At 47.5% G+C, this 23,409-nt stretch overlaps 1 protein-coding gene across 1 annotated transcript in view; it reads right to left on the bottom strand.

Annotated features, from left to right (window-relative positions):
- Positions 1-292: 292 nt before the first annotated feature.
- The window catches only part of BCL2 (BCL2 apoptosis regulator), a 184,954-nt gene continuing 161,837 nt past the window's right edge, over positions 293-23,409 (bottom strand). The window contains exon 3 of the mRNA XM_059894577.1: positions 293-5,658. Within this exon, the coding sequence (XP_059750560.1) occupies positions 5,524-5,658 (135 nt within the window). The 3' untranslated portion in view covers positions 293-5,523. The remainder of the gene's footprint in view (positions 5,659-23,409) is intronic.

Here is a 23,409-nt window from a genome sequence, read left to right on the forward strand (position 1 = left end):
TACGGAGCAGAGGTTGGGATCTTCACTTGGTATGAGGGATCACACCGGGCAGCAACAATGGGAGTAGAACTCAAGGCTGGTCCACCTTGAACCAAACCAGAAGGGTTAGTAACGAGGAAACAAAACCTCCTTCTAAGGCGGCTTCACCCGCTGAGCAATCCCATAGCCTGGCCCCCCCAGGGCTTCATAACCAGTCAGGCTCCGGGTGGCTCTACTGGCTTGTTAAGAAGGTCTTTGAATGACAGGGCAAAATCACATCACCGCATCACAAACAATTCCAGGGTACAACCAATATCTCACATTGTACTTTATTTTTCTTCACAATATTAACTGGACAGACAAAGAAAGTTGAATGGCAGTGGGGCTTTCCCCAACAATACAAAGAAAATGCCATTATATTTAATGCTTGCCAACCAGAGACTTACTTTATCTTAACTATCTAAAGTACACTTATCATATAGTTTTTTGTGTGTGTACAGTGTTGCAGGATATCAGCCACCCCTAAGAAGTATCCGTCTTAAAAACAGCCCGTGGAAGGGAGAAGTGTGAACATCTTGATAACAAAAGCTTTCAATACAAAACCACTTTTTATACTTATTTTTATTGAAAACAAAAATAATCCCAGTAACTCAAAACAAAAGCAAAACTTGGTTGAAAACTTAAGAAGATAGTATAATAAACACAAGCTTCCTCCAAAGAAATGTGATCGGCTATCATTCCTTTAAATGCTACCCCAGAGGCAAAAACTTAATGAAATGAGCTGGCTGGAGGGCTCACTGCAGATTCCCTAAAAGGTTTAGGGACACGGAGTTACTAATATACTCTAGTCATATTTAGTAACAGTCCCGGGATTTTTTGATTAAGCCTTTCCATCTTCCACAAGTGTTTCTGTCTGCTGAGCTTACCTTGGGACCCAAAACAACCTTGTCATCAATAGGATATATATTGCCTTTCAGTTATTTTTCTGGGGTAGTCATGATGAATTGGGGCAATACCATTCATACTCCATCTGGTTTTCTTTGTGCCCCGTGGGATGCATATTTCATGGTTGTCTAAGGCCAGTCCTATGAGCACAGACATGGAACAGAATGATTCTTTGGGTAAGGATAAGGAACTTGTATTATTACTTACCCAGTTCAGTCTCACTTTTTTTCTCCCTGTATTGTGCATAATAAGTATTTAGAAATAGATGTCCCTACCAACCAGAAGGTTTTCATTAAATATCCTGTTGGTTAAAATTACAAATTTATTGTTTAAATAGCCATTAGACATGTCCAGGCTTGAAATTAATACCATTACCATTGATGGCAGATGTTTAAAAGAGTTTTGGTTCATCTGCACTGCCATACAGAGCTGGACTTTGAGTTGTTCTGTTGTCTCTAGAAGCTAAATATACCACAGAACTTGAAAATGTTTCTTGTTTGTTGCATAAGGTCCTTCACCGAGGCATCACATTGATCCTAGTGAAGTTTTCACTTGTTTGCATTTCACATCCTACAGTCCTGGCTATTCTGAAATCCTCCACACCCTGATCCAATCTTCGGAATGTTTTGCTCATTTGAAAATTCTTCCTCCCAACCCTGCAACAAATGTTCTTTGTCCCATAATAATTAAAAAAAAAAAAAAAATCCCTAGGAAGATTCAAATTGAATAACAATAAAGATCTGATTGGAACCTTCATAAGCTTAACAATGTAGAATTGTATTTCTTAAAAGTGTGTAACCACATTTGTCTGGGCTGCAAAAGACACCACAGAATAAGATCAGAATAGAATTTCAACTGACTCCCTAATTTCCTTAGAATGGCTTATGTTTCAAGCCCTTCCTGTTTTTTTCTGATAGAGGAGGTGTCCATTACTAACTATAAGTGATAAGGAAGTATAAAAACAGCCGCTGCCTTAGAAGTACAGTCGAAATTAGAATTTAAGTTCACATGTATAAGTTCATCATTTTAGCATAAGTTTAATTACAATATAGACAATTTGCAATTCTGTTTATCCCATAGATCCTCGACGCGAAAAACCCAGACGTGTGTTGGGACTGTCCTACATATTTAAGTCTAATCCTGATTATTAGAACTCCTCTTGATTTATGATCACTTCCTAATTTCCCACCTTGGGCCAGGACTAGGTCTTTAAGTGATGATAAGCATAAACATTTACTAATGAAATAAAGTCACATCTTAATGGAAGGTCATATCGGAATAGACAGAGATAAGTGAGCTGGGGCAGAGGCTGTTGGTTTTTGGCTTCAACTATAGCAAAGTGCTTCCTTCATTCGAAATGTGACTTTAAGCCACATCTGAAGCCTGCAGAATCTGAGATGAGTGTCTGCTGCGGAAGGTGCGAGCTGTCATTTTGATCTCTCTTTCGGGCTGTCTGTGCAGCGAGGGCTTGGGAGGACCCGGGAGGTTCTTGGGTGCTTTTCTCCTTGTGGCTTTTTTTAGAGCCCTCGACCTCCGTTTGGAAAGTGCACGTGCTCTATTGAACCCTGACCTGGGCCAACATGTGCACCACGCTGATGGTAATTCAGGTGTGAATCCCTCCTCCACACCTGTTAGGTAGGAATGGGTCTCTGCTGTCCAACTGCAAAATAATTGAGACAATGCAAAAAAGGAGGAGAAAAAAATGACTAGTCGAGGCTTTTATATACATTCATTGCTTCTAACATGTTTTTAACAACAAGAAAAATGCAACTTCAACTACTCTTAGAGAGAGTGTAGCCACAATACTGTACAGTTCTGGGGTCAGGTGGCCGGGAACATTTATCATTAAAACCAGATAATGTAACCCCACAGCAAAAGGAAACCAGTCAGAAATGAGCCCCTGTGACCTTTTTTATATATACATTTTTAGAACACTCTGCAAATCCCAGCTTGAACAATAACAATAACAACAACAACAACAAAAGACAAACAAGCTTTATATTAAAAATGTCCGTGTTCTTCATGGTTACTTCTAAAGCAGCTTGGAGGATCTCGCCACTTGGAGTGTACTGCAAACCGACTCCATTAGAATGATCTTGGCAGGATAGCAGCACAGAATTTGATATTCCATATTCATCACTTTTGACAATGTAAACCTTTCATAAGATAATATTTTGCTTAAAAATTAGAATCATTCAAAGGTCAGATCGTCCTGTTCCCTGAGGCCCGCCAGGGAGGTCTGGCTTCATACCATGGGTTTCTTGCTTTCTCCGTCTAGGGCGTAAGCGCCACTGCATTTCAGGAAGGACCTGAGGACGGCCACGGAGAAAGGCCCTATGGAAGGAGGGTGGGAGGGCTCTAGACAGGTCTCCGTGGAGACAAGCACGGAAGCCATCTCTAAAGGGCAAACCATCGGAGCCAGAATTTAATCCCCTGGTCATTTTCCATCTGGATTTCCAGCCGAATGAACCTCATGGGTTTAACCAAACATGTATGCAATCCTAAATGATGTGAGTTAAATTCTGATTTGGCCAAGGACAAGTAAACCTAAGCAACAAGGTCAAAGGGACAACAGATACGTCCCTCACAATAAATAATTCTGTTGACATGGAAGTGGACGTAGCTCGGTTCAAGCAAAGTGGCTGGGTGGCCGGCATGTTCCAGGGTTTCTCAGGTAGCTGAGACCCAGGGCTTATCTCACCTCCTCAGAAATGCTTTTAAAGAATTAAGAGCCAAAAATCTCAAATGGAAAAAATGATCATTTTTGCTAACAAATAGGGTAGAGGCCATAACTAAATACAATTTTTTTAAAAGATGCTGAGATGCATGTAACCTTTTTTTGTTTTAAAGCAGCTTTCGAAATATCAACCACAGCATTAAACATTGAACATAAGTACATTCCAAAGTTAATACAGATAAATGGTATATAATGCAATAATGCCACAGTTATTCCACGTATGTCTCAAGGCTGATTCTAAACTTGAAAAAATATTTCTAGTTTATGAGCTGGAGATTTCACTTCTTTTGCTACTTCTCTAGCGTTTTCCAGCACTGATTTTTTTTTTTTTTCTTTTTTCTTTTTTAACGCCCCAGGATGTACAGATAATCCCCACATTCCACACCTGGAACTTTTTTTCCCCCCCTCTTGTCAGGTTTTTCAAATAAAACCAAACTACAATGACAAGATAATGTTTTACATCGTAATTCCACAGACATAGGTCAGTTAATCCATTTTAACGCTTCCTTTAGGATTTATGACCCTCCCCAAAGTCTTTAAAATCTTGCTTTAAGCTGCACGGGCAGGCTGGCAGCCGCGTGGCCGAGGCGCATGCAAGCGTCTCCCCTGGGGGGCGGGACCCGCAGCCATCACCGCCTCCCTCCGTGAGCAAAGGCGCAGTGCCCGTTTCCTTCCCTCCACAGTGATAAACGCCCGAAGAGCCTTGGCTCCCGGGTTCCACGCTCCACGTGGAGAGGCGCCTAACCAGGGGGCCCCAGGGTAGCAGGCGCAGGCCTCCTGCCTTCTTTCCTTGCCCGCGCGATTCTGAGCTCCGTCACCTTCCAGACATTCGCAGACCACACCGCTCTGTTTAAAACCCCTCGAGCAGGCCAGCGAGTGCCCAGGCTGGGTTCCAGGACGAGGTCTCCGAGCTGGGGCAAGGCAGAGCAGACCGCGGCCTCTTGCGGAAAAGCAGGCACTTGTGGCGGCCTGATGCTTCCTGATGCCGAAGAAGTCACCGAAACGTTCACTTCCTCGCATTCCAGAGGATTCTGCTTCATACACAGACAGAGCCAGTATTTGGAGGGGGAGCGTATCCAAAATATATGAATATACACGTCAGGGCTTAAGGTACTGGATGATATTGTATAAATTGCTAAAATGCTTCTCGGCACAATTGGTAGCTTAAAAAAATACTTTCCTATGGTTTAAGGGCATTTTTCCCAACACTGTCCTTCGGGGTGGAGATCTTGGCAAATACCAAGTCCATCTGAAGTTCCCGATGGTTTTCTTCCAACCGGGTGTGTACCATATGCAAAGTGCCTGTTCTGCAGGCCAGGGAAGAATGGTCTCCCCTCCAAGGACCTTCCCTCTATTAAGAACACAGCCTCCAGGGCAACAACAACAACAAAAAAAGGCAAAGAAAGCGAACACCTTCTTCCTAACCTCCAGCAGCCAGAAACCCGGCTTCTGGAACAGTCAAGTCCTTTGTCAATTTGTTTGCTTTTCAGATGGTGAGTCAGTTGGGCCAACAACATGGAACAGAAATCCGTGTTTATAGGCACAGGAGACCAGGTGGAGCCATCCAGGTGGGGCTTAGTAATTAGTGGTAGGGTTTCCAAAGACAGGAGGTTCAATGGGACTGTCTTAAATAAATAAATCTTATTTTTCTTAATAATGTAAAAAATAAATTGTATTTCCCTTTGGCAGTAAGTAGCTGATTCGACGTTGAGCCTGAAAGCTGTTTTTTCGTTGTTGGTGGTGGTTTGTTTTTGTTTTTAAGAGACCACAGCTTCGCTTCATGGTACATCAGTGACAATGCATATTATTTCTACTGCTTTAGTGAACCTTTTGCATATGTGTTTGTGGCAGGCCTGTGGACTTCACTTATGGCCCAGATAGGCACCCAGGGTGACGCAAGCTCCCACCAGGGCCAGACTGAGCAGTGCCTTCAGAGACAGCCAGGAGAAATCAAACAGAGGCCGCATGCTGGGACCATACAGCTCCACAAAGGCATCCTGCAGTGGGGAGAGGAGGGAAGAAAAAGAATATTAGAGCGGGCACGGACGGAATGCCAGATGACAGGGAGAAAGGCATCTGAAGTGCCTGGGCACCTTCAGGAGGGTTAGGGGAAAGGTCAAACGCACTTTGGGGGCAATGATGTCAGACCCACTCTTTTCACTTTCATTCAGGAAGTATTTTTTGAGACCCTACTTATGTACCAGACACCGTAGAGATACAGCAGTGAATGAAATAGGCTAAAAGCGCAAAAGCTTTGACCCAGTGGAGTAGGATAGGCAGTAAACAAAACTACATGTTTCATATAGTGTATTAGAGAGTGGTAGGTGCTAAGGGAAAAGATAAAACAGCAAAGGCAGTTAGAAATACGGCAGGCTTTGCAATTTTAGCTAGCATGACCATTCGTAAAAATAATTTTTAAAAAAACCCAACTACTCCTTTATTGAGTGCTTGCTATATGCCAGGCACTTGTAACAAATGCCTGACATGCATTATTTTATTTATTCTTCATACCCATCTTACGGATTCATTTTCTTTGTTCCTGTGCTGTAGGAGAAAAGCTGAAACGATTGAATGCTCATTTCTTAGATTTGTTGGGGAGGATTAGATTCCATGTTTGGACCCAATGGGTATTTGGACAACTCTAAATATATCTGAATATATAAAGCAGTAAATGAAATGTTGTTCCCTTGGTGTGATTAATCAGGCATGAAGAGGAAAACAAGATGTAGCTCCGGTTAGGCCCCCAAACCTGGAATTAGAGCACACGATTTCACGATGGGAGACAGTAACATACGGAGACGTCCAGCATCACGGTAGGGAGGAGGGTCTGACGACGTTTACCGTGTTTTTGTCTGTTTGGGGCAAGTATTGCAGTAGAGGGACCAGGTATCATCTTTGTCTCCCCAGTGCTATGTGTGGTCTTGGTACATGTAGGTGTTTGAGAAATGTTTGTTCAATTAAAGAGTAAAGTTTTCTGAAGTCAAACATTGGTTTGAATTCTGTGTTTGGCCTAATACTTCACCTAGATGCTTACTCTGCCTTCTTGAAATTATTCCTTTTGTATACAAAAACCACTGGACATCTTGCAGTAGTCTCGAGAGTTTAAGGCATCATTAGGGAAAAGTCCCATGTTATTGAATATAAACTTACACAATTCTTTTTCATGACTGCATAGTATTCCACCATATATGTTTATATATCTATATCTATGCTGTACTTTATTTAACCAATTCTTTTTTTTTTTTTTTTTTTTACTTATTTTTGGCCACGCCTCGCAGCTTGTGGGATCTTAGCTCCCTGACCAGGGATCGAACCCGTGCCCCCTGCATTGGAAGCACGGAGTCTTAACCACTGGACCGCCAGGGAGGTTCCTAACCAATTCTTTATTTGGGTTGTTTTAAACTTCTGCTCTCATAAACAACATTATGATACAGCTTTATACATAAACTCTTGTCTACTTGTTTGGATTTTTTTTAGACAAATTCCCAGAGGTGAACTCAGTTGACCAATTATCAAAATTGCTCCCCACAGTCACGAAAGGTTTGTGTTGAGCCATCCTCACTCTCTCACTGGTTGCCCCGTGACCAGTGGCACCTTTTACAAAAGGCAAACGAGGGAATTCCCTGGCGGTCCAGTGGGTAGGACCCGGCACTTTCACTGCCGAGGGCGTGGGTTCAATCCCTGGTCGGGGAACTAAGATCCTGCAAGCTGCAAGGTGTGGCCAAAAAAGAAAAAAAAAAAAGGCAGACATGGGTTTAGGGCAGTGGGGCTCACTGGTCTTGTCCCCCAGGGGACATTTGGCAATGCCTAGAAACATTTTTGGTAGTCATGGTCTGGGATGGGCGTGCTGTTGGCATCTAATGGGTAGAAGCCAGGGATGCTGTTCAGTATCCACAAGGCACCGGGCAGCCCTCACCACAAAGAATTATCCACCCCAAAGCGCCAATAGTGCTGAGGCTGAGGAGCCCTGCGAAGAAAGGTTTAGAAGAAACTCTGTAATCACAGCCCAAGGAAGACCCAATGGTCCATCTAGTGTGTCAATAGCTTTGGTCAAATTAGTACAAGATTACTCAGTTAGTCTAGACAGATAACTGCTCCCCATAAGTGAGTGAGCTATACCTTCAGATGTACTGGATTAACTTTTACCAGGAGAGGGCGCAAGGGTTTTCTTCTTTCTTAATCTATTGTTAACATTTTCTAAGTTTGAGCCTTAGCAAGCAAGGCAATAGACATAAATGAAATATGTGCTTAGTGCCCTTAGCGCAAAGCTGAGCTAACAATCACGGGTGTTTGTCAAGACACCTCCTACTTTCCCTACATGTAAGTGGCATAAATGGGGCAGAAAGGGGTCAGGGTCTATTTAGAGAACCTGCCTCTTGCAAAGTACATCCCAGGATCCCACAGACACAACAGCAAACGTCTAACAAACAGCCCTCCCCTCCGTGCTGTTCTCCCTGAGGGATGGGCAGGCTGGAACCCACAAGAGCCCAGCCAAAGGGCACCCCAAATTCCTCAGAGTACCAGCACTGGGCAGTATGCAATTCGGCTTGATGTTGAGAGGGTCAGTGGTTGGACCCAGCATCCCTTTAGTTATCAATGGAGTTTTCTGTGGAAGAATATGAAACAGACTAAGGCCTAGGCCATCTGACCTTTCCAGACCAGGAGCCATCCTGGGAAAGTGGAGGAAGTAGCGACAAACTCAGACTGCTTTGTCTGGTGCACAGTACCAGCAGGAGAAGAAACAACCTCTCCAAATACCCCCAACTCTCTAGGGCCAGAATAATTCCCTCTCCCAAGCCCCAGCCCCTCACATTAATAACTATGCTTCTAACGGACCTCATGGCCCATTTCTGATGTGCACTATAAAGTAAAAAAATCATTTCTAAAGTGGAACGAGCTAAAGAAGCATCTCTTAACCCAAAGAATGAGCACAGAGACGATGACGCAGCCCCAGGGATCTGGGAATTAGCTCTGAACTCGGGGGAGAGGGTCTGGGTGAAATCCCAGCTTTGACATTTTATTGCTTATGACCTTGAACAAATTACCCAACCCTGAGCTTCATTTATTTCACCCATAAAATTGGTTGTTGTGAAGATAAACATAGGTGACTGAGGCCATTTGTAAATGTGGCCCAGAGTGTGAACTAGTGGAAACAGTACCTTGTTCTCTGGCCTGTCCTCTTGCTAACCTGCTACATCCCTCCTAAAACTGCCCTTCCCTCCAGATGGTCTACCGAGCCTGCTAATTTCCAGAAACAATTTACTAGCTCCCTCTAAGGTGTCAGCTTTTGGTTCTGAAGATGCTTGGTGATTTCTATAGAAATTGTGAATTCAAACGTACCCGTCATGTGTTCTGGTGATAACACACGCCAAACTCTACTTCCTCGTAAATTATTAAGTCAGGTTGTAGGGCTGAGGGGCGTTCTTTAAACCCCCGAGATGGAATCTGGCTCCTACGGTTTGCCCATCTGTGATTCTAAAGTGCAGAGCAGACCCTGTTGTTTCAGGACTGAAGATCCTAAAAGCTACTTTCATGGAGAGTCGTCGTCTTGCTTTTTCAAACATCCTGATTAGGGTGATTTCCGAAGTCTGTTTGAACAGTCTGTCATTATTTGTTTAAGTTTGAAAGCTGTTTTAAATAAACACATGCTCATTTTATGTATTAAAAGCAACAAAGAGGGAAAAAGAAAACCTGGGCCGTTGTCATGTGATTCGGACAAAATCCCAGCCTATATATTCAGAAGGCACGGCAGCCCTTGCTCATGTCAGGACTGGCAAGGGCTCTGCCTGACCTCAGGGATGGGCACAGCAAGTCCCCAGGGAAGGGTCCTTTCTCCTGTTGGCCTCTCACATCATAGAGAAGGCAGGCAGTGCCCCAGCTCTGCGTGCTCTTTTGCAGACAGCTTCCCCACAAACTACAAATTCAGAGGCCACAGATGGTCTGAGTCTGAGTTCCACCCAGGGCTGGCATCAGTGGGGCAGGGCGGCCAACATCCCAACCCCGGACTCTGGCTGCAGGGTTGGAAGTAAGCCAGGGAGATGTGGGCGGGACAGACGGATGGGAACAGACCAGACTCAAGACTCCTAAGCCAGGGAAAGTTGGGGGGAGGCGGTAATAGTATATCATCCCTCCTGCCTTGGGACCACTCTCACCCCCTTCTCCCTCTTCCTCCCTCCCTCCCTTCCTTCCTTTCCCCTCTTCCTCTATTTCTCTGTCTCTCCTCCCCACTCTCCGACACAGACATACACATACAGGTCCCTCAAGGCAGCCCACCTTCCAAAATTTTCCTTTCCCCTTCAGAATCCTTCAAAAAGTTTCGTTTAAACCTGATTCCAAATAAAACAAGATTTAAAAACGAATCAGATTGGCAGAAACTGAAAAAGAATACTGAGTTCTGCTGAAAAGGATGGGGTAGGGATGGGGGTGGGAGCCCCAGATACTCTTACACAACTGATAGACTCCCAGGTAGAGGTAAATGGAGAGACCTTTCATATTTGGCAATGCGTAGCAAAAGCTTTAAAAATATTGTCGTTTTGTTAGTAATTCTACTTCTAGTTATTTATCTTGAAAAAATTAATAAAACCCGAAAACAACAAAAATATATGAAAATATGATAATGGAATATGGGTCGGTCACTAAAAACTATACCCTATATTTATTGGCAAGGAGAGATGTTCCCAACATGACACTGAGTGAAACAGGTAACAATGAAACCAGCGTCTGTAAGTCCAGGCCCCTGGCTCCATGCTGGCTCTCACTGCTCCTTGCACCGTGGCGAAACTTAATGTGGTCTTGGTTGGCTGTAGACAAATCAGAAATTCAGCTACATTCCACAATCTTTGAGCTGACTTGTGTGGATACATTACATCATCATGGGAGACCCTAAGTGGGGGAAGTCATCCTGCCCTCAAAGAGCTTCCAATCCAGAGAGGGGATGCCTCTGTGTGCACATTGAACTAAACTAAATCGAGGCGTGTGCCATTTTCTACCCTGCACAGAGCGGAAGGTCCTGTCGGCAGAACAAAAAGAAAATCAGATGGCGCTAACAGGAAACTGAACACTGCTATCAAACGCCTTTCATATTTTCTATTTGTCATGGCTTTATCATTTTGTCTCCATGGGGATCGCCTCCCTCATGACAACCTGAGGGCAAGGGTTAGAAAATAGAAAAGACGATGGACTTCCCTGGTGGTGCAGTGGTTAAGAATCCGCCTGCCAATGCAGGGGACACGGGTTCGAGCCCTGGTCCGGGAAGATCCCACATGCCATGGAGCAACTAAGCCCGTGAGCCACAACTACTGAGCCTGTGCTCTAGAGCCTGCAAGCCACAACTACCGAAGCCCGTGCGCCTAGAGCCCGTGCTCCGCAACAAGAGAAGCCACCGCAATGAGAAGCCCACGCACCGCAACGAAGAGTAGCCCCCGCTCGCCGCAACTAGAGAAAGCCCACGCACAGCAACAAAGACCCAACGCATCCGAAAATAAATAAATAAAATAAATTTATAAAAAAGAAAGAAAATGGAAAAGGCGAACCATAGTAACTCAAAACTGAGCGGGTAGTTACCTCCAAGTAAGTTCAGATCTCCTGCACTGGTGTGGTAACACCTAGTAATGATAACGCCTTTTATATAAATGAGGCAAATGAAATGTAGACTGGGAAAGTAAATTACTCACAGTGTGTGCTGATAAGCTGCTATGAGGCGGAGGAGGACGAGAGGCTGCGTTCGCATCCCCGGCCTCCTGTGCTCGGTGGCTGAGGACCCTGGCAGGCACTCGGCTCTGTCTCCCTGCGCCCTCCCTGCCTCCCTCACCCTGCTCCTCCCATCCAACCTTGACCCCATCCTGCCCCCCAGTCACCTCTGGCCTTCCAAGCATTGCTGAAGAAAGTCGTCTGGCCAGGCAGATGGGGGCTGCTCCAAATTCATGGTCTCCAGACTCAGTGAGTTCTAGAAAGCACTGAGCACTCCCTTACCCTGGGTCAGAGCTTGGCTCTGCTGCTTTCCATGACTATTCCAAACTGCCACCACTGTTCTCATGTGTCCCCTCACTGTTTAACAGCTGATGTCACCTCTTTCTTCTCTGAGAAAGTCGGGCCATTGGGTGAGAATCACCCCAGTTTCCTATCTGGGAGCACCGACTAACTCACAACCCTATCTGTCCTCCCCTGTTCTTTACACCCCGCTCCCTTATTCCACTGTCTCCTGTTGCTTCTGGAACCTTCCTCCATCAATTGCCCCAGCTCCCAACTACGATGTCAACCTCATCCACCTTCTGTCTCTTATTTCCTTGGCATATAAACATTCAAATTTCCTCAAAATGTCCACGCAGATGCTGGGTTCCACCCTAAACATTACCTTTTCTCTTCTTTCCCCCCAAGACAAACTGCTAACCTACTCTCATCAGCTGCTTTTCCACCACATTTTAATCCACTCAGCCTGGCCACTTCCTCCACTGCGCTTTTCTTTTTTTTTTAAAGAGAGAAACTTTTTTTTTTTAATTAATTAATTAATTGATTTTTTTTTTAGCTGCGTTGGGTCTTTGTTGCTGCGCGTGACCTTTCTCTAGCTGCGGCGAGCGGGGGCTACTCTTCATTGCGGTGCGCAGGCTTCTCTTGTTGCAGAGCACCGGCTCTAGGTGCGCGGGCTTCAGTAGTTGTGGCACCTGGGCTCAGTAGTTGTGGCTCGCGGGCTCTAGAGCATAGGCTCAGTAACTGTGGCGCACGGGCTTAGTTGCTCTGCGGCATGTGGGATCTTCCCGGACCAGGGCTTGAACCTTTGTCCCCTGCATTGGCAGGCAATTCTTAACCACTGCGCCACCAGGGAAGTCCTCCACTGCGCTTCTGAAACCACTCTCCCGAGAATACCAATACCCTCCACGTGGCTAAATCCACTGAATACTTTTCAGATCATACCTGACTGAGCATTTTGACACACTGGATGCTGAGATCACTGTAAATCTTTGCCTCCTGGAGAATTTCTTCTCCATCTCTTCATGGGCACCTCCTCTTCTGTCTGCCCTGATGGGTACTTGATCCTCCCTGAGCAGCCTGGACTGTCTTCTCTCTCTTCGGCTAATCTTCACTCTCATGGTCTTAAACACCCCCCCCCCCCCGATGATGTTTCTGAAACCTTTATATCCAGCCCCACTTGCTCCTCTGACAGCCAGATTCCTATTCCAATCGTCTTCTTAGATGACCCACCAGAAGTTACAATACAGCCTGTCCAGACTGGAGTCATCAAAGCCCCTCCAGCAAGCCGGCCTCTCTTCCCACCTTTACAGTGTCCACGCTGTCAAGTAAACCCACACCCTGAGAGTCTCCTAGATAGATGTTTCCTCTTCTCTCCCATCCATTCATTCACAGGTAAATCCCACAGTCTTAGGTTGGGTTCCCCCAGAAGCAGACCCTAAGAAAAAGACTGGAGTGTAAGCAGTTTATGTGGGAGGTGATCCCAGGAAATACTAGCAGGAGAGTGGGGAAGTGAGACAGAAAAGGGAAAGTGGCCATGAGTTACCTTGTCAAGCAAGTTACTGCTGCTGGCAACTGGAACTGAATCCTGCTGGGAAATCTGGGGGTCAGTGCAGAACACACACCTTTCGTTATTCCCGTAAGCGGCTAGGGAGCTGGGGTATTTATACACCACCTCCTTCCATTCATTGGCTGAGGGTTGCTCCTATGGAGGTATCAATATCCCAGCACTTCTGGCCAGTCAGGTGCACAGGTAAAGTGGGCTCTAGAGGCCAGAGAAAGCCCTTGGGGCAAGAGATCCAGATGCTGTATCTCCTGTAGTTGGAGGTCAAGCTAGAGAGCTCTGAAGTGGTAAGGGCAAAGGGATTCCACAGGACAGTATATGTACCACTGATTTCACCACCTATTTCTCTCCCCAGGATTACTGCTAGGATTTCCCATCTGATCTCTCTGCCTTTAGTCTAATGCCCTACCCTTCAATCTCCTCTCGCTACTGCAGGCAGAGTGATCTATTCAGAATCAAATCTGTCACTTCCATGCTTAACTCCAGATTCTTTAACATGACATCCAAGGCTCCCGATGCTCTGCCCCAACCTAGTTTCCTGCTCAGCTCTGTCACATGTAAGTTCATTTTAGTTCATTCAGGAATTCAGTGCAATCGTGTTTTGCAGGCAACTTTCTCCAAGCCCCTGGGTTGAGCTGAATAATCCTCAGCTAGTCCCTGTTTACATGTCTGTCTTCCCCCATTCAATAATTAGCACCTGGAGGTGCAGGGACCATGTTTTATTTATCTTTGGATCTCTGGAGCATGTGTCTGTCACATATTCGGCACTCAGCAAATGTCTGTGGAACTGAAATACACTGATTTCTTTTACTAGGGAACAGGTTTTCCAAATGTATCTTGAGACGATATTTTTTAAAAGGAGCATGTTCAAAGGACAAATAAATGATGGGCTTAAACAAAAGCCGCCGCCTTTTTTTTTGCAGCAGCCTCTAGTGTCTTCCTGTGAGGAAGTGATGTTCAGATGGTTCATAATGGTCAGCGTTGGATCTCACTGGTCAGTGTCTGTGCCATATCGGTCGCTAACTATTTTGAATATCATCCCACATGTATGCCCTGTGAGTCTCCAAGGGGGGGATAAGCTGTCGGGCATTTTCCAAACTCACTGGACCACTTACCCCTCTGTCAGGGAGATTCCAGCTACGTTATGAAGACTGAAAATGCTGCCTAGAGATGAAAAAAAATAATCCTGGGCACGACAAGAGAGGCAGCATTGGTGCCCGTTGTACAAGACAGGGGAGATGATCAGCGGCCCCAAGTTGATCCTGGACCTTCATGGGAACATAAAGACCGCCGGTAGTGGGGCTTCCCAGGTGGCACAGTGGTTGACAGTCTGCCTGCTAATTCAGGGGACACGGGTTCGAGCCCTGGTCTGGGAGGATCCCACATGCCGCGGAGCAACTAAGCCCGTGAGCCACAACTACTGAGCCTGCGCGTCTGGAGCCTGTGCTCCACAAGAGAGGCCGCGATAGTGAGAGGCCCGCGCACCGCGATGAAGAGTGGCCCCCGCTTGCCGCAACGAAAGGAAGCCCTCGCACAGAAACGAAGACCCAACACAGCCATAAATAAATAAATAAATAAATAAAATTAAAAAAAATAAAGACCACCGGTGGTCACTAGTCTTGGATTCTACTAAGGAGTCTGAGACTCATTCCCAGTAAACACGATCTATGGTTTTCCAACGCCCAGAGCCAACTGACATACAAGCCCCAGGAGAGAGGGGGGCACACACAGCAGAGAGGAGGGCTCTCCCTAAAGCCCGGAGGCGGTGATGCGCCGACGCCCACTGTGGCTGAGATCAAAAGGGGAAGCAGGCGGCCAGGCCGCTGGGAGCGGTGGCCAGCACAGCACACGCGAGGAAGTGAGGACTGTTTCTACCTGAATAAAGCAGCTGGTAAGGAAGTGACTCCATTTCCCCCTTATCATTGGCCCGGCAGGGTTTCCTCTGCAGCCACTTGGTGCTGAATGAGTCTGGAGGGTTCCGTCTGGAGAACAGAGCTGCTTTGGGCGGTTGCAAACTTCTGTCCCCTGGGGCTCTTCTTCCCTCCTCCCCATCCCCTTTACTCCCAAAATATTGATTCCGGGTTTGGGGGAAAAGGAAGGAGAAAAAAAACCCCAACAACCCCAGAGCGTATAACTGAAGGACGCGCAGCTGCCTGGCCTGCAGATCGAGGTGCCCAGTGAGCGTGAGAAGCAGGGTGACGCTTCCACGAGGCCTGCAGGGGCCGCCCCCTGAGCCCCCTCCAGTGAACGGGGCTTGATCTTGGAGGGACTCTGGCCCAGTGGGAAGGGCTAGTTGAATCATAGGCCAAGGACATAAAATGAAACCTAATCCAAGTGTCATCTGGATGTAACCAGAAACCTGCTAGAGAAATGGCAGGAGATGAAAAACCCAAACAAAACAAAAAAACACAACTTGCCTGCCTACCACAGTGGGTCCAGGGAAGTTTGGGTGTATTTTGTGATGCAAATTGAGCTGAGGATGCAAATCAGGCAGGGGCCCTCGGGAGCGAGGGAGGGCAGAAAAATGAGAACCCCAAGGGTGCCTTCCCTTCTAGAGCGGGGCACACTTTGAAACTAATCTGCAAAGGCGTCTGTTGCTCTGGGGACCCTGCAGCCACAGGGCCAGGTCAAAGGCCGCTGGCCCTGTCCACCTGCTGAAGGAGTCTCGGGAGGCTCTGCTAGTCTAATCGCCCTGGGGCTGGGGCACACTGCTATCTGGAGAGAAGTACAGTGGCAGATTCCCGGCTGCACTAGCCATGCAAATACTGCAGGGAGTGGGGACTTGGCCACCTGTGGGCTTAGGTCCCTCCTGCCAGGAGGCGAGACCAGTCCAGAGCTTCAAAAGATGTCTGTGGAATTGGGAAAAGTAATGCATCTATAGCAAAATGTGCTAAAAACTATGTTAAATGATTGGGTCATTTGGTTCATCAGGTTCGGATAATAAACCAAAACGAGAATAAAGCCGTATCTATACGAGACCTCGAAATCTCATCTTTGACTTGCTGATGCATTCGGGAACCAAACATTTTTTTATAAGGTGCTGAGGAGTCTTAAATCTAAATAAGACACAGGCCTGCCTTGTAAGAATTGCTCCTTGATATCCTCACGCATTCACAGCAGCTTTGGTGAGCTTGAGAGTTCTCTAAACACGTTCAAAGCACTTTGTGTGTGTAGGTGCGTATACCCTGCAGCGCTCTGGGGAGGAGGGGGGAGACCAAGTCTGCTGTCCTCGTTTGAAGGGTGCCTTCCACAGGACCTCACAGGCACAGAGGCCACAGGAAACCGCCTTGCAGTGTTTTTGCTTTAAAACAAAGTTACTTCATTTTTCTTCCTGACCTTCCTCATTCCACTACCTTCTTTTGGCTAGAGTGCCCTGCCTTTTCTGGCGCTTGACCTCTTCTTGCTTTGGGCTTATGCTATTTTCACTATTTGGGGGGAAATATCACCTTATGATATTTTGTTAGGACGAAAGTACATTGAGCAAAAAAGTTGTAATTATTACAACTCAACAATAAAAAGACAAGTAGCCTAATTAAAGAATGGGCAAAGATTTGAATAGATATTTCACCAAAGAAGATATACAAATGGCCAATAAGCTCAAGAAAAGACATTCATCCATCATTAGGGAAATGCAAATGAAAACCACAATGCGATATCACTTCACACCCACTAGCATGGCTTTAAAGTAAAAAGTGGACAATGGCCAGTGTTGACAAGGAGGAAGAGAAACTGGAGACTGCGCACGTTGCTGGTGGGAATAGAAAACGGTGCAGCCTCTGTGGAAAACGGTGGTGGTGCCTCAAAGGGTTGACCAGTTATCCCATGACTCAGCAATTCCACTCCTAGATATATGTCCAAGGTAACTGAAAATATATGTTCACACAAACATATATGTTCACATTTGTACACAAATATTCACATCAGCATTATTCATAATAGCCCAAAGTGGAAATGACCCAAATGTCTATCAGCTAATGAACAAATAAACAAAGGGTGGTACCATCCATACCATGGAATACTATTCAGCCATAGAAAGGAATGAAGCATTGATACAAGCTACAACATGGGTGAACCTTGAAAACATTATGCTGAGTGAAAGAAACCAGGCATAAATGGTCACATATTGTAATGATGCCATTTCTATGAAATGTCCAAAATAGACAAATCCATAGTGACAGGAGTAGATTCGTGGTTGCCTGGGGCTGGGGAGAGAGAAGACTGGAGAGTGACTGCTAACGTGTACAGGACTTTTCTATTCCAGAGTGATAAAAAAGTTCTGGAATTAGGGAACAGTGATGATTGTACAACCGTATGAATAGAAAAACCGAAAACCAGTAAGTCAACCACTTTGAACTCAATTTTAAGGTACATCAACTATTCTTAAAAAATTATATTTTTTACAACTACATGAAGAAGGGCACTAAACTATTTTTATGCCACGCGGAATTGGACAGAAGGGTTCGCTTGTTCTGTAACCCTTGCTCACAGGTGTGGCCCCCTCGCCAGTGTCCAGGCCTACCTGTATGTGAGCATGAATTCATCCCTGTGCGCTTGGCGGCAGGTTAGCACCTGCGCTCCCCGGAGGTCACTGTCTGGGCTGTGCCTGCCACGTGGTCTGTGAACGCAGGGCATGGCCAAGGTGCCTACCCCTCTCCCCCTCTCCCTGCCACTGCGAGAGTTAATTCATACACCAAAAATGGGAACTGAAAGCAGATGCTTGCTGAGTTCTGCAGCTTGGCCTAAATGCTGTCATCAGGACACTGCTGCTGGGGGACAGGGGGTGAAAGAGGGTCCTTCATTTATTAATCGTGGAGGACCAGAGTCGAGGGCCGAATGTCTGATCCTCACTTGTTTAAATCAGCAAGTGTTGACTGAGGATGGTGGTGGCGCAGAGTACAAAGAACCCGCATTTCCTAATAGGAACTTGCTGAAAGTGGCCTCAGACCTGAAGGGGGTGTGTCAGAGTGAAAAGAGCAAAGCAGAGTGAGTTGGGAGGGTGCCATCCTGAGCAGGGCTCCGCCAGCCTCCAGCCGTGCCTGCTCTGACGCTTGCTTTCAGGACCGGTTAAGAAATCAGCACGGGCATCTTTTCTGGAAGCTCCACACCACACTGGCCGTTGCCTTGATGACAGGCTTAGACATCTGTCCAGGACCCCATCTGCCCCCAGCCCACCCCCCGCGATGCTGCTGGTCCTGGTGTTCTCAGTCTGCAGCAAGTGAGTCGCCAGCTCTGCTTAAACCTCCCAGGACGCTAGCTTGCATCCTGCTGAAAAGCACCTCGGGATATAATAAGCCGCACCCTTGTTCCCAGCTCCCCAGCTCTGCAGCCCCGTTGAGTCACTGTGTGATGGTGAGAATGACAAGGGGATCCCCAAGCAGCCCGTGAGAGAAGCCTCTCCCGCACACCACGGATCCGTCCACCTCTCAGTAAGAGAACAGCAAGCCTGCCCTCCACGCCTGGGGACAGGGGTGGGCATGGCGGTGAGCTTGCTCCGTCGGCTCCGTATGGGTGTGCTGCGAAAAATCTGCTTTCACTTTGTAGTTTATGATTGAGTTCAGTTCACCTGGAAAGACTCAGTGGGAATAAAAACAGACGCATTTCAAGGTGCACGGCCTGGCTCTTTGACAGCCCTCTTCCTTCCGCATCAGACAGTCTTCCTGCGTCCAGGGAGGACAGCAGACCTCCCCATCACAAGGAAAACGCAAGGTCTCCGTTCACGGCAGCAGCTGTTATTGCTGAGATGTACAAACCTGGGCAAGGTCAGCGCTGTGGTTCTGGTTTCAGGCTCATTAACAGGGATCCAGATATGCTGGTGCAGCCACTCGTCTAAATAGATGCTCACGGTGAAGGACATCTGACAGTGTGTGCTCTCTGTTGCCAGAACGATTCAGGGCCTTATATACAAACAGAGAGAGAGGGACACTTATAGGGAGAGACAGAGAGGAGAGACAAACAGAGAAAGAGAAGAGAGAGACAGAAACAGAGAAAGAGGGAGACAGAGACAGACACACAGAGACAGAGCGAGAAGGAGACTGACATATACACAGAGAGACAGAGAAAGACAGAGACAGAGATAGAGACACACACAGAGATAGTCACAGAGACCGCAAGACAGAGACAGAGTTACAGAGAGAGGGAGATGGAGACAGAGAGACAGAGACAGACACAGAGAGACTCACAGGGAGAGACAGAGAGAGACAGAGATCCTGAAAGCAACCCTGGATCTTCCCTCAGCACAGCCTCCAGGGGACTGCTGACTCCACACAAGGACGCCCCCCGCAGTGAAGCAAGCCTGCTGTGGAAACCAGCAAGGTAGCAACATGACGTGTGCGCCGTGAACAGGCCTGCAGTGTCGTTGGCAGTGGGCACTGAGAGGGGGAGGCCACGCCCCTGGGGCTCCACTTCCCAGGCCACTGGCACTCCCGTCACGTGCTCAGACACACGTGCAGCTGGCCGCGCGGAGCCCATGGGACCCACCCGCAGAGGCGCTTGGGCATCTGCTGGCTGGACCTAGGATGGGCTCCTCCTTGGCGAGGGGCCAGCCCAGGACCCCCAGGTGGCCCCGGCAGGTCGGCGGCCAGTGCCCCGTTCACGTGCCAGGCCTCACAGCTCCTCCTGTCACTGATGCCTTGGAGCGGGGCAGCTGCAGCTGATCTCCACGATGCAGGCATGCAGCCGGCACCTGCTCCGTGCCCAGCACTGCGCTGGGCGCCCAGGGAGAACGCGGGGGACCGCGGCGTCTGTATGACAATGCATTCCTCCAACCCAATTCCTCCAACCTCAAATCAAGGACTCAGCAAACACTCTCCCAGTGGGATGACTCAGAGATGGCAGTGTCCCACTGGAAACACTGCTCACCCCTGAGGTCATAAGGAGAAGTTCAAGTTTGGGCTGGCGAAGCCTTCAGGCGGGACTTTAGTTCTAACAAATTGTTATTTCCACCGAGGGAACCCCTTGGCCAAGTGCATGAACCTTGGATCCACGTGCAACATGCTTTTCACAATAAATTCGGCACACACTCACTCACTTTGGAAGGCTCTTGGTGGCACCACATGGGGCTTTTTCACGAGTACGGCCCTGGTTCCTCTCACTTTGATCTCTCCTTCAGACACATCTGAAGCAAGCAATCCATCCACAGTCAAACCACTTATCCAAGTACTTCTTTAGTGTCTACTTCCGGGATGAGGAGCGAGAACTAACTGTGAGCCCACCCCCATGAGGCGGCTCTCGTAAACGATATTACACAGAAGAGACTGGGGTCAGAGAGGTTACACGACTTGCCCAAGGTCACACAGCTGCAGTTTGAACTGTGCAACTCCTGGTTATGAGCTTTTTCAACTCACTTTGCTTCTCCTGTTGGAGACAGAAAAGAAGTAGGAGATCCAGGCTTTGAGGAGACAAGCAGTAAGACAGGTTAAACAGTCCTGAAGGGTGACAGGGAAGGCTCGATAAACCCGTCAACAGTCTTTAAGATGGGCTGGAGGGGACAAAGTTAGACAGGAGCCCAGCCTGAAGGACTTGCATAAGGGGAGGAAAGAGGTGCTGGTGTTTCAGGGCGAGGGATTCAGGTCGGGGTCGGGGCCACACCGTGGCGGGTAGGCTTGTGTGTGCAGGTGCGGCCGAGTGGAGGGAAGAAGCCCCCGTGATCAGGGAGCACACGCAGGTCCCAAGCCCCCCACCAGCCCAGCTGCTCTGCAGTCTGGATCCCCCAGGAACGTGTGCGGCTTTCTGGAATCCCTCACTGTGTGGTTTGGCCCTGTGGCTGCTCCTGCACATGTCACCTCAAGAGTATTTAAAAATGACATGTAGACAGATATGTGAACCCCAAAGGAGAAACTCCTTCCACAGTGTCCGGGAAAAGCCCTCCTACGTATGGGGCTGCTTCGCCGGGACATCTGGAAGGTGAAGGAGAATGTTTCCTTGCGTCACAAAAACAAATCCAGCTAGAAGCCTATTTAGGATGTTAAGATAGGAGACTCCAGAGCCTCCAAGGTGGGGAGTGGATTTCGACCCTTCCAAGGGCTCTGCTCAAGGGTTCCTGCCGAATCAAAGTGTCCCCAGCAGCGCCCCCCTGGCCCCGGTCTCGGGCGGAGAGAGAGGCAAGGAGAGCCAGCCATGAGGTCCAGACCCAGCCCGAGAGCGCTTGTGTGATCCAGGCATCACCCACTCCATCTCATGACCGCTAACAGTTTTCTCTGCTGACTTCAACTTGGACATTGTTCAGAACTCAACAAAGCCAGAGGCCTTTAAATCCCTAGGAACCTCCCCACAGAGCTTTTTACAAAACCCACCTGCTCGCTGGGTATTTAATCCTTTCATGTTCGGTTTGTTTCTGGAAAGCTGGAAGTTTGCGAGGTGCGTTTGTGATCGCCACAGTCAGGCCAAACTTAGTCAGAATGGCTTCTTTTTTTTTTTTTTAAACGTTTCAGGAGTTGCAGCTGAGAGAGCGTATGTTCAGGGCAAGGCCTCTAACACACCAAGCTAAAGATGGGCAAGTGGAGGAAGAGTTGCTTGTATACGCGGTGGCTCTGAGCTCAGCCCCCCCTGAGCACACAGGACCTGACTTCCCACCAGCAGGGCGCGAGGGACGGGCGCTAGAGACGCTGGGCCTGAGCTCGTCCTCGGAGCCTCACCGCCTGGCTGCCTGACTCCACCGACCCAGGCAGGACACCCCGCTTCCGTCCCAGAGCCCTTTCCCCCACAGTCCCCTTTCTGTTTTTCTTCTTTGCCTTGGTCTTTTGTGTGGCTTTGCTGTTCTCTCCTTGTCTTGCGTTTTATCGGCTGAGGTTCGTTTCTTAGTTCCAATGTTTTGGTTCCTGGTCTCCCTTTGTCTGCCCTTCTCTGGGACACGCCTGCTCCGAGTTTCCTGGGAGACGGTGAGTCCCCACCCTCTCGGATGTGTAGAGGGCTGCACGTGGGCTATTTGGTGAGGTCTCTGCAGCCACGGGAAGGGCTGCATGAGGACCTCCCATGGGGTGACGTGGTGGAACGACCCTGGTCGTGGGCACCAATGGGCCTGAAGCTTGCAGGAGATGGTGCAGGGTCAGGCGAGGCATCTCTGTTGCCCTCCGACCGACCGTGGCAGCTGGATAGGAGGCCGGGCCTGAGATCCTGGCTGGAATCTGTTAACCCCTGCAGGGTTAAATGCCTGGGGTAGTGGTGGGGCAACTGGAGAGGGATTTGAGTAGGATAAACGGGCAGAATGAAAAACATCTAATTGCATATTTTCTTTGTGAGTTTTCACTTCTGTCGAATTCTTGGAATTCTTGTCTTACAGTTTTACCTGCTTTTCATTTCCGTTTGAACCTGAAACATCACTTAAATGTCTTTTGAGGTAATCCTCACCAATTAAAACAACCCCCAAAACTGGCAAAAAAAATATTAAGGTTATTCCATTCACACTTGGAGGGTTTTTCAAGGATATCTGACCCCCGGGCATAAGTTCATGGTTGATGACTTACAGATTCGATTAGGTAAGTTTTACTACTTGGTACATCAGTTGGAAAAGGTCATTTTATTAAGGGTCATTTTATTTTATTATTATTATTTTTTAAACTTATTTATTTATTTTTGGCTGCCTTGGGTCTTTGGTGCTGTGCACGGGCTTTTCTCTAGTTGCGGCGAGCAGGGGCTACGCGTCGTTGCAGTGAGCGGCCTTCTCATTGGGTGGCTTCTCTTGTTGCGGAGCACAGGCTCTAGGCGCACGGGCTTAGCTGCTCCGCGGCCTGTGGGATCTTCCCGGAGCAGGGCTTGAACCCGTGTCCCCTGCATTGGCAGGCGGATTCTTAACCACTGCGCCACCAGGGAAGCCCTTAAGGGTCATTTTAAATGTTAAAAATTACAATGTCACTGCCATCATGCCTACAATACCTTTTACACAAACTTCCAGATGTAACATAAGTCCTGGGATGTAACGTACAGCATGGTGACTGTAGTTAATAATACTGTATAGTATATTTGAAAGTTGCTAAAAGAGTAGATCTTAAAAGTTCTCATCACTAGAAAAAAGTTATAACTATGTGTGGTGATGGATGAATTGTTAATAGACATCGTGGTGATCATGTTGCAATATATACGTATTCATTTTGCAATATATACATAATCACTGCTGTACACCTGCAATGAGTATAATGTTTTACATGAATCATGTCAGTTAAAAAATATATAATTTCACTGCCATCAAGTCCACAAGGCTTTTGGTAAGAAAGTAAGAAATTCC

Source organism: Balaenoptera ricei, chromosome 14 (assembly GCF_028023285.1).
Source record: "Balaenoptera ricei isolate mBalRic1 chromosome 14, mBalRic1.hap2, whole genome shotgun sequence".
Taxonomy (NCBI): Eukaryota; Metazoa; Chordata; class Mammalia; order Artiodactyla; family Balaenopteridae; genus Balaenoptera; species Balaenoptera ricei.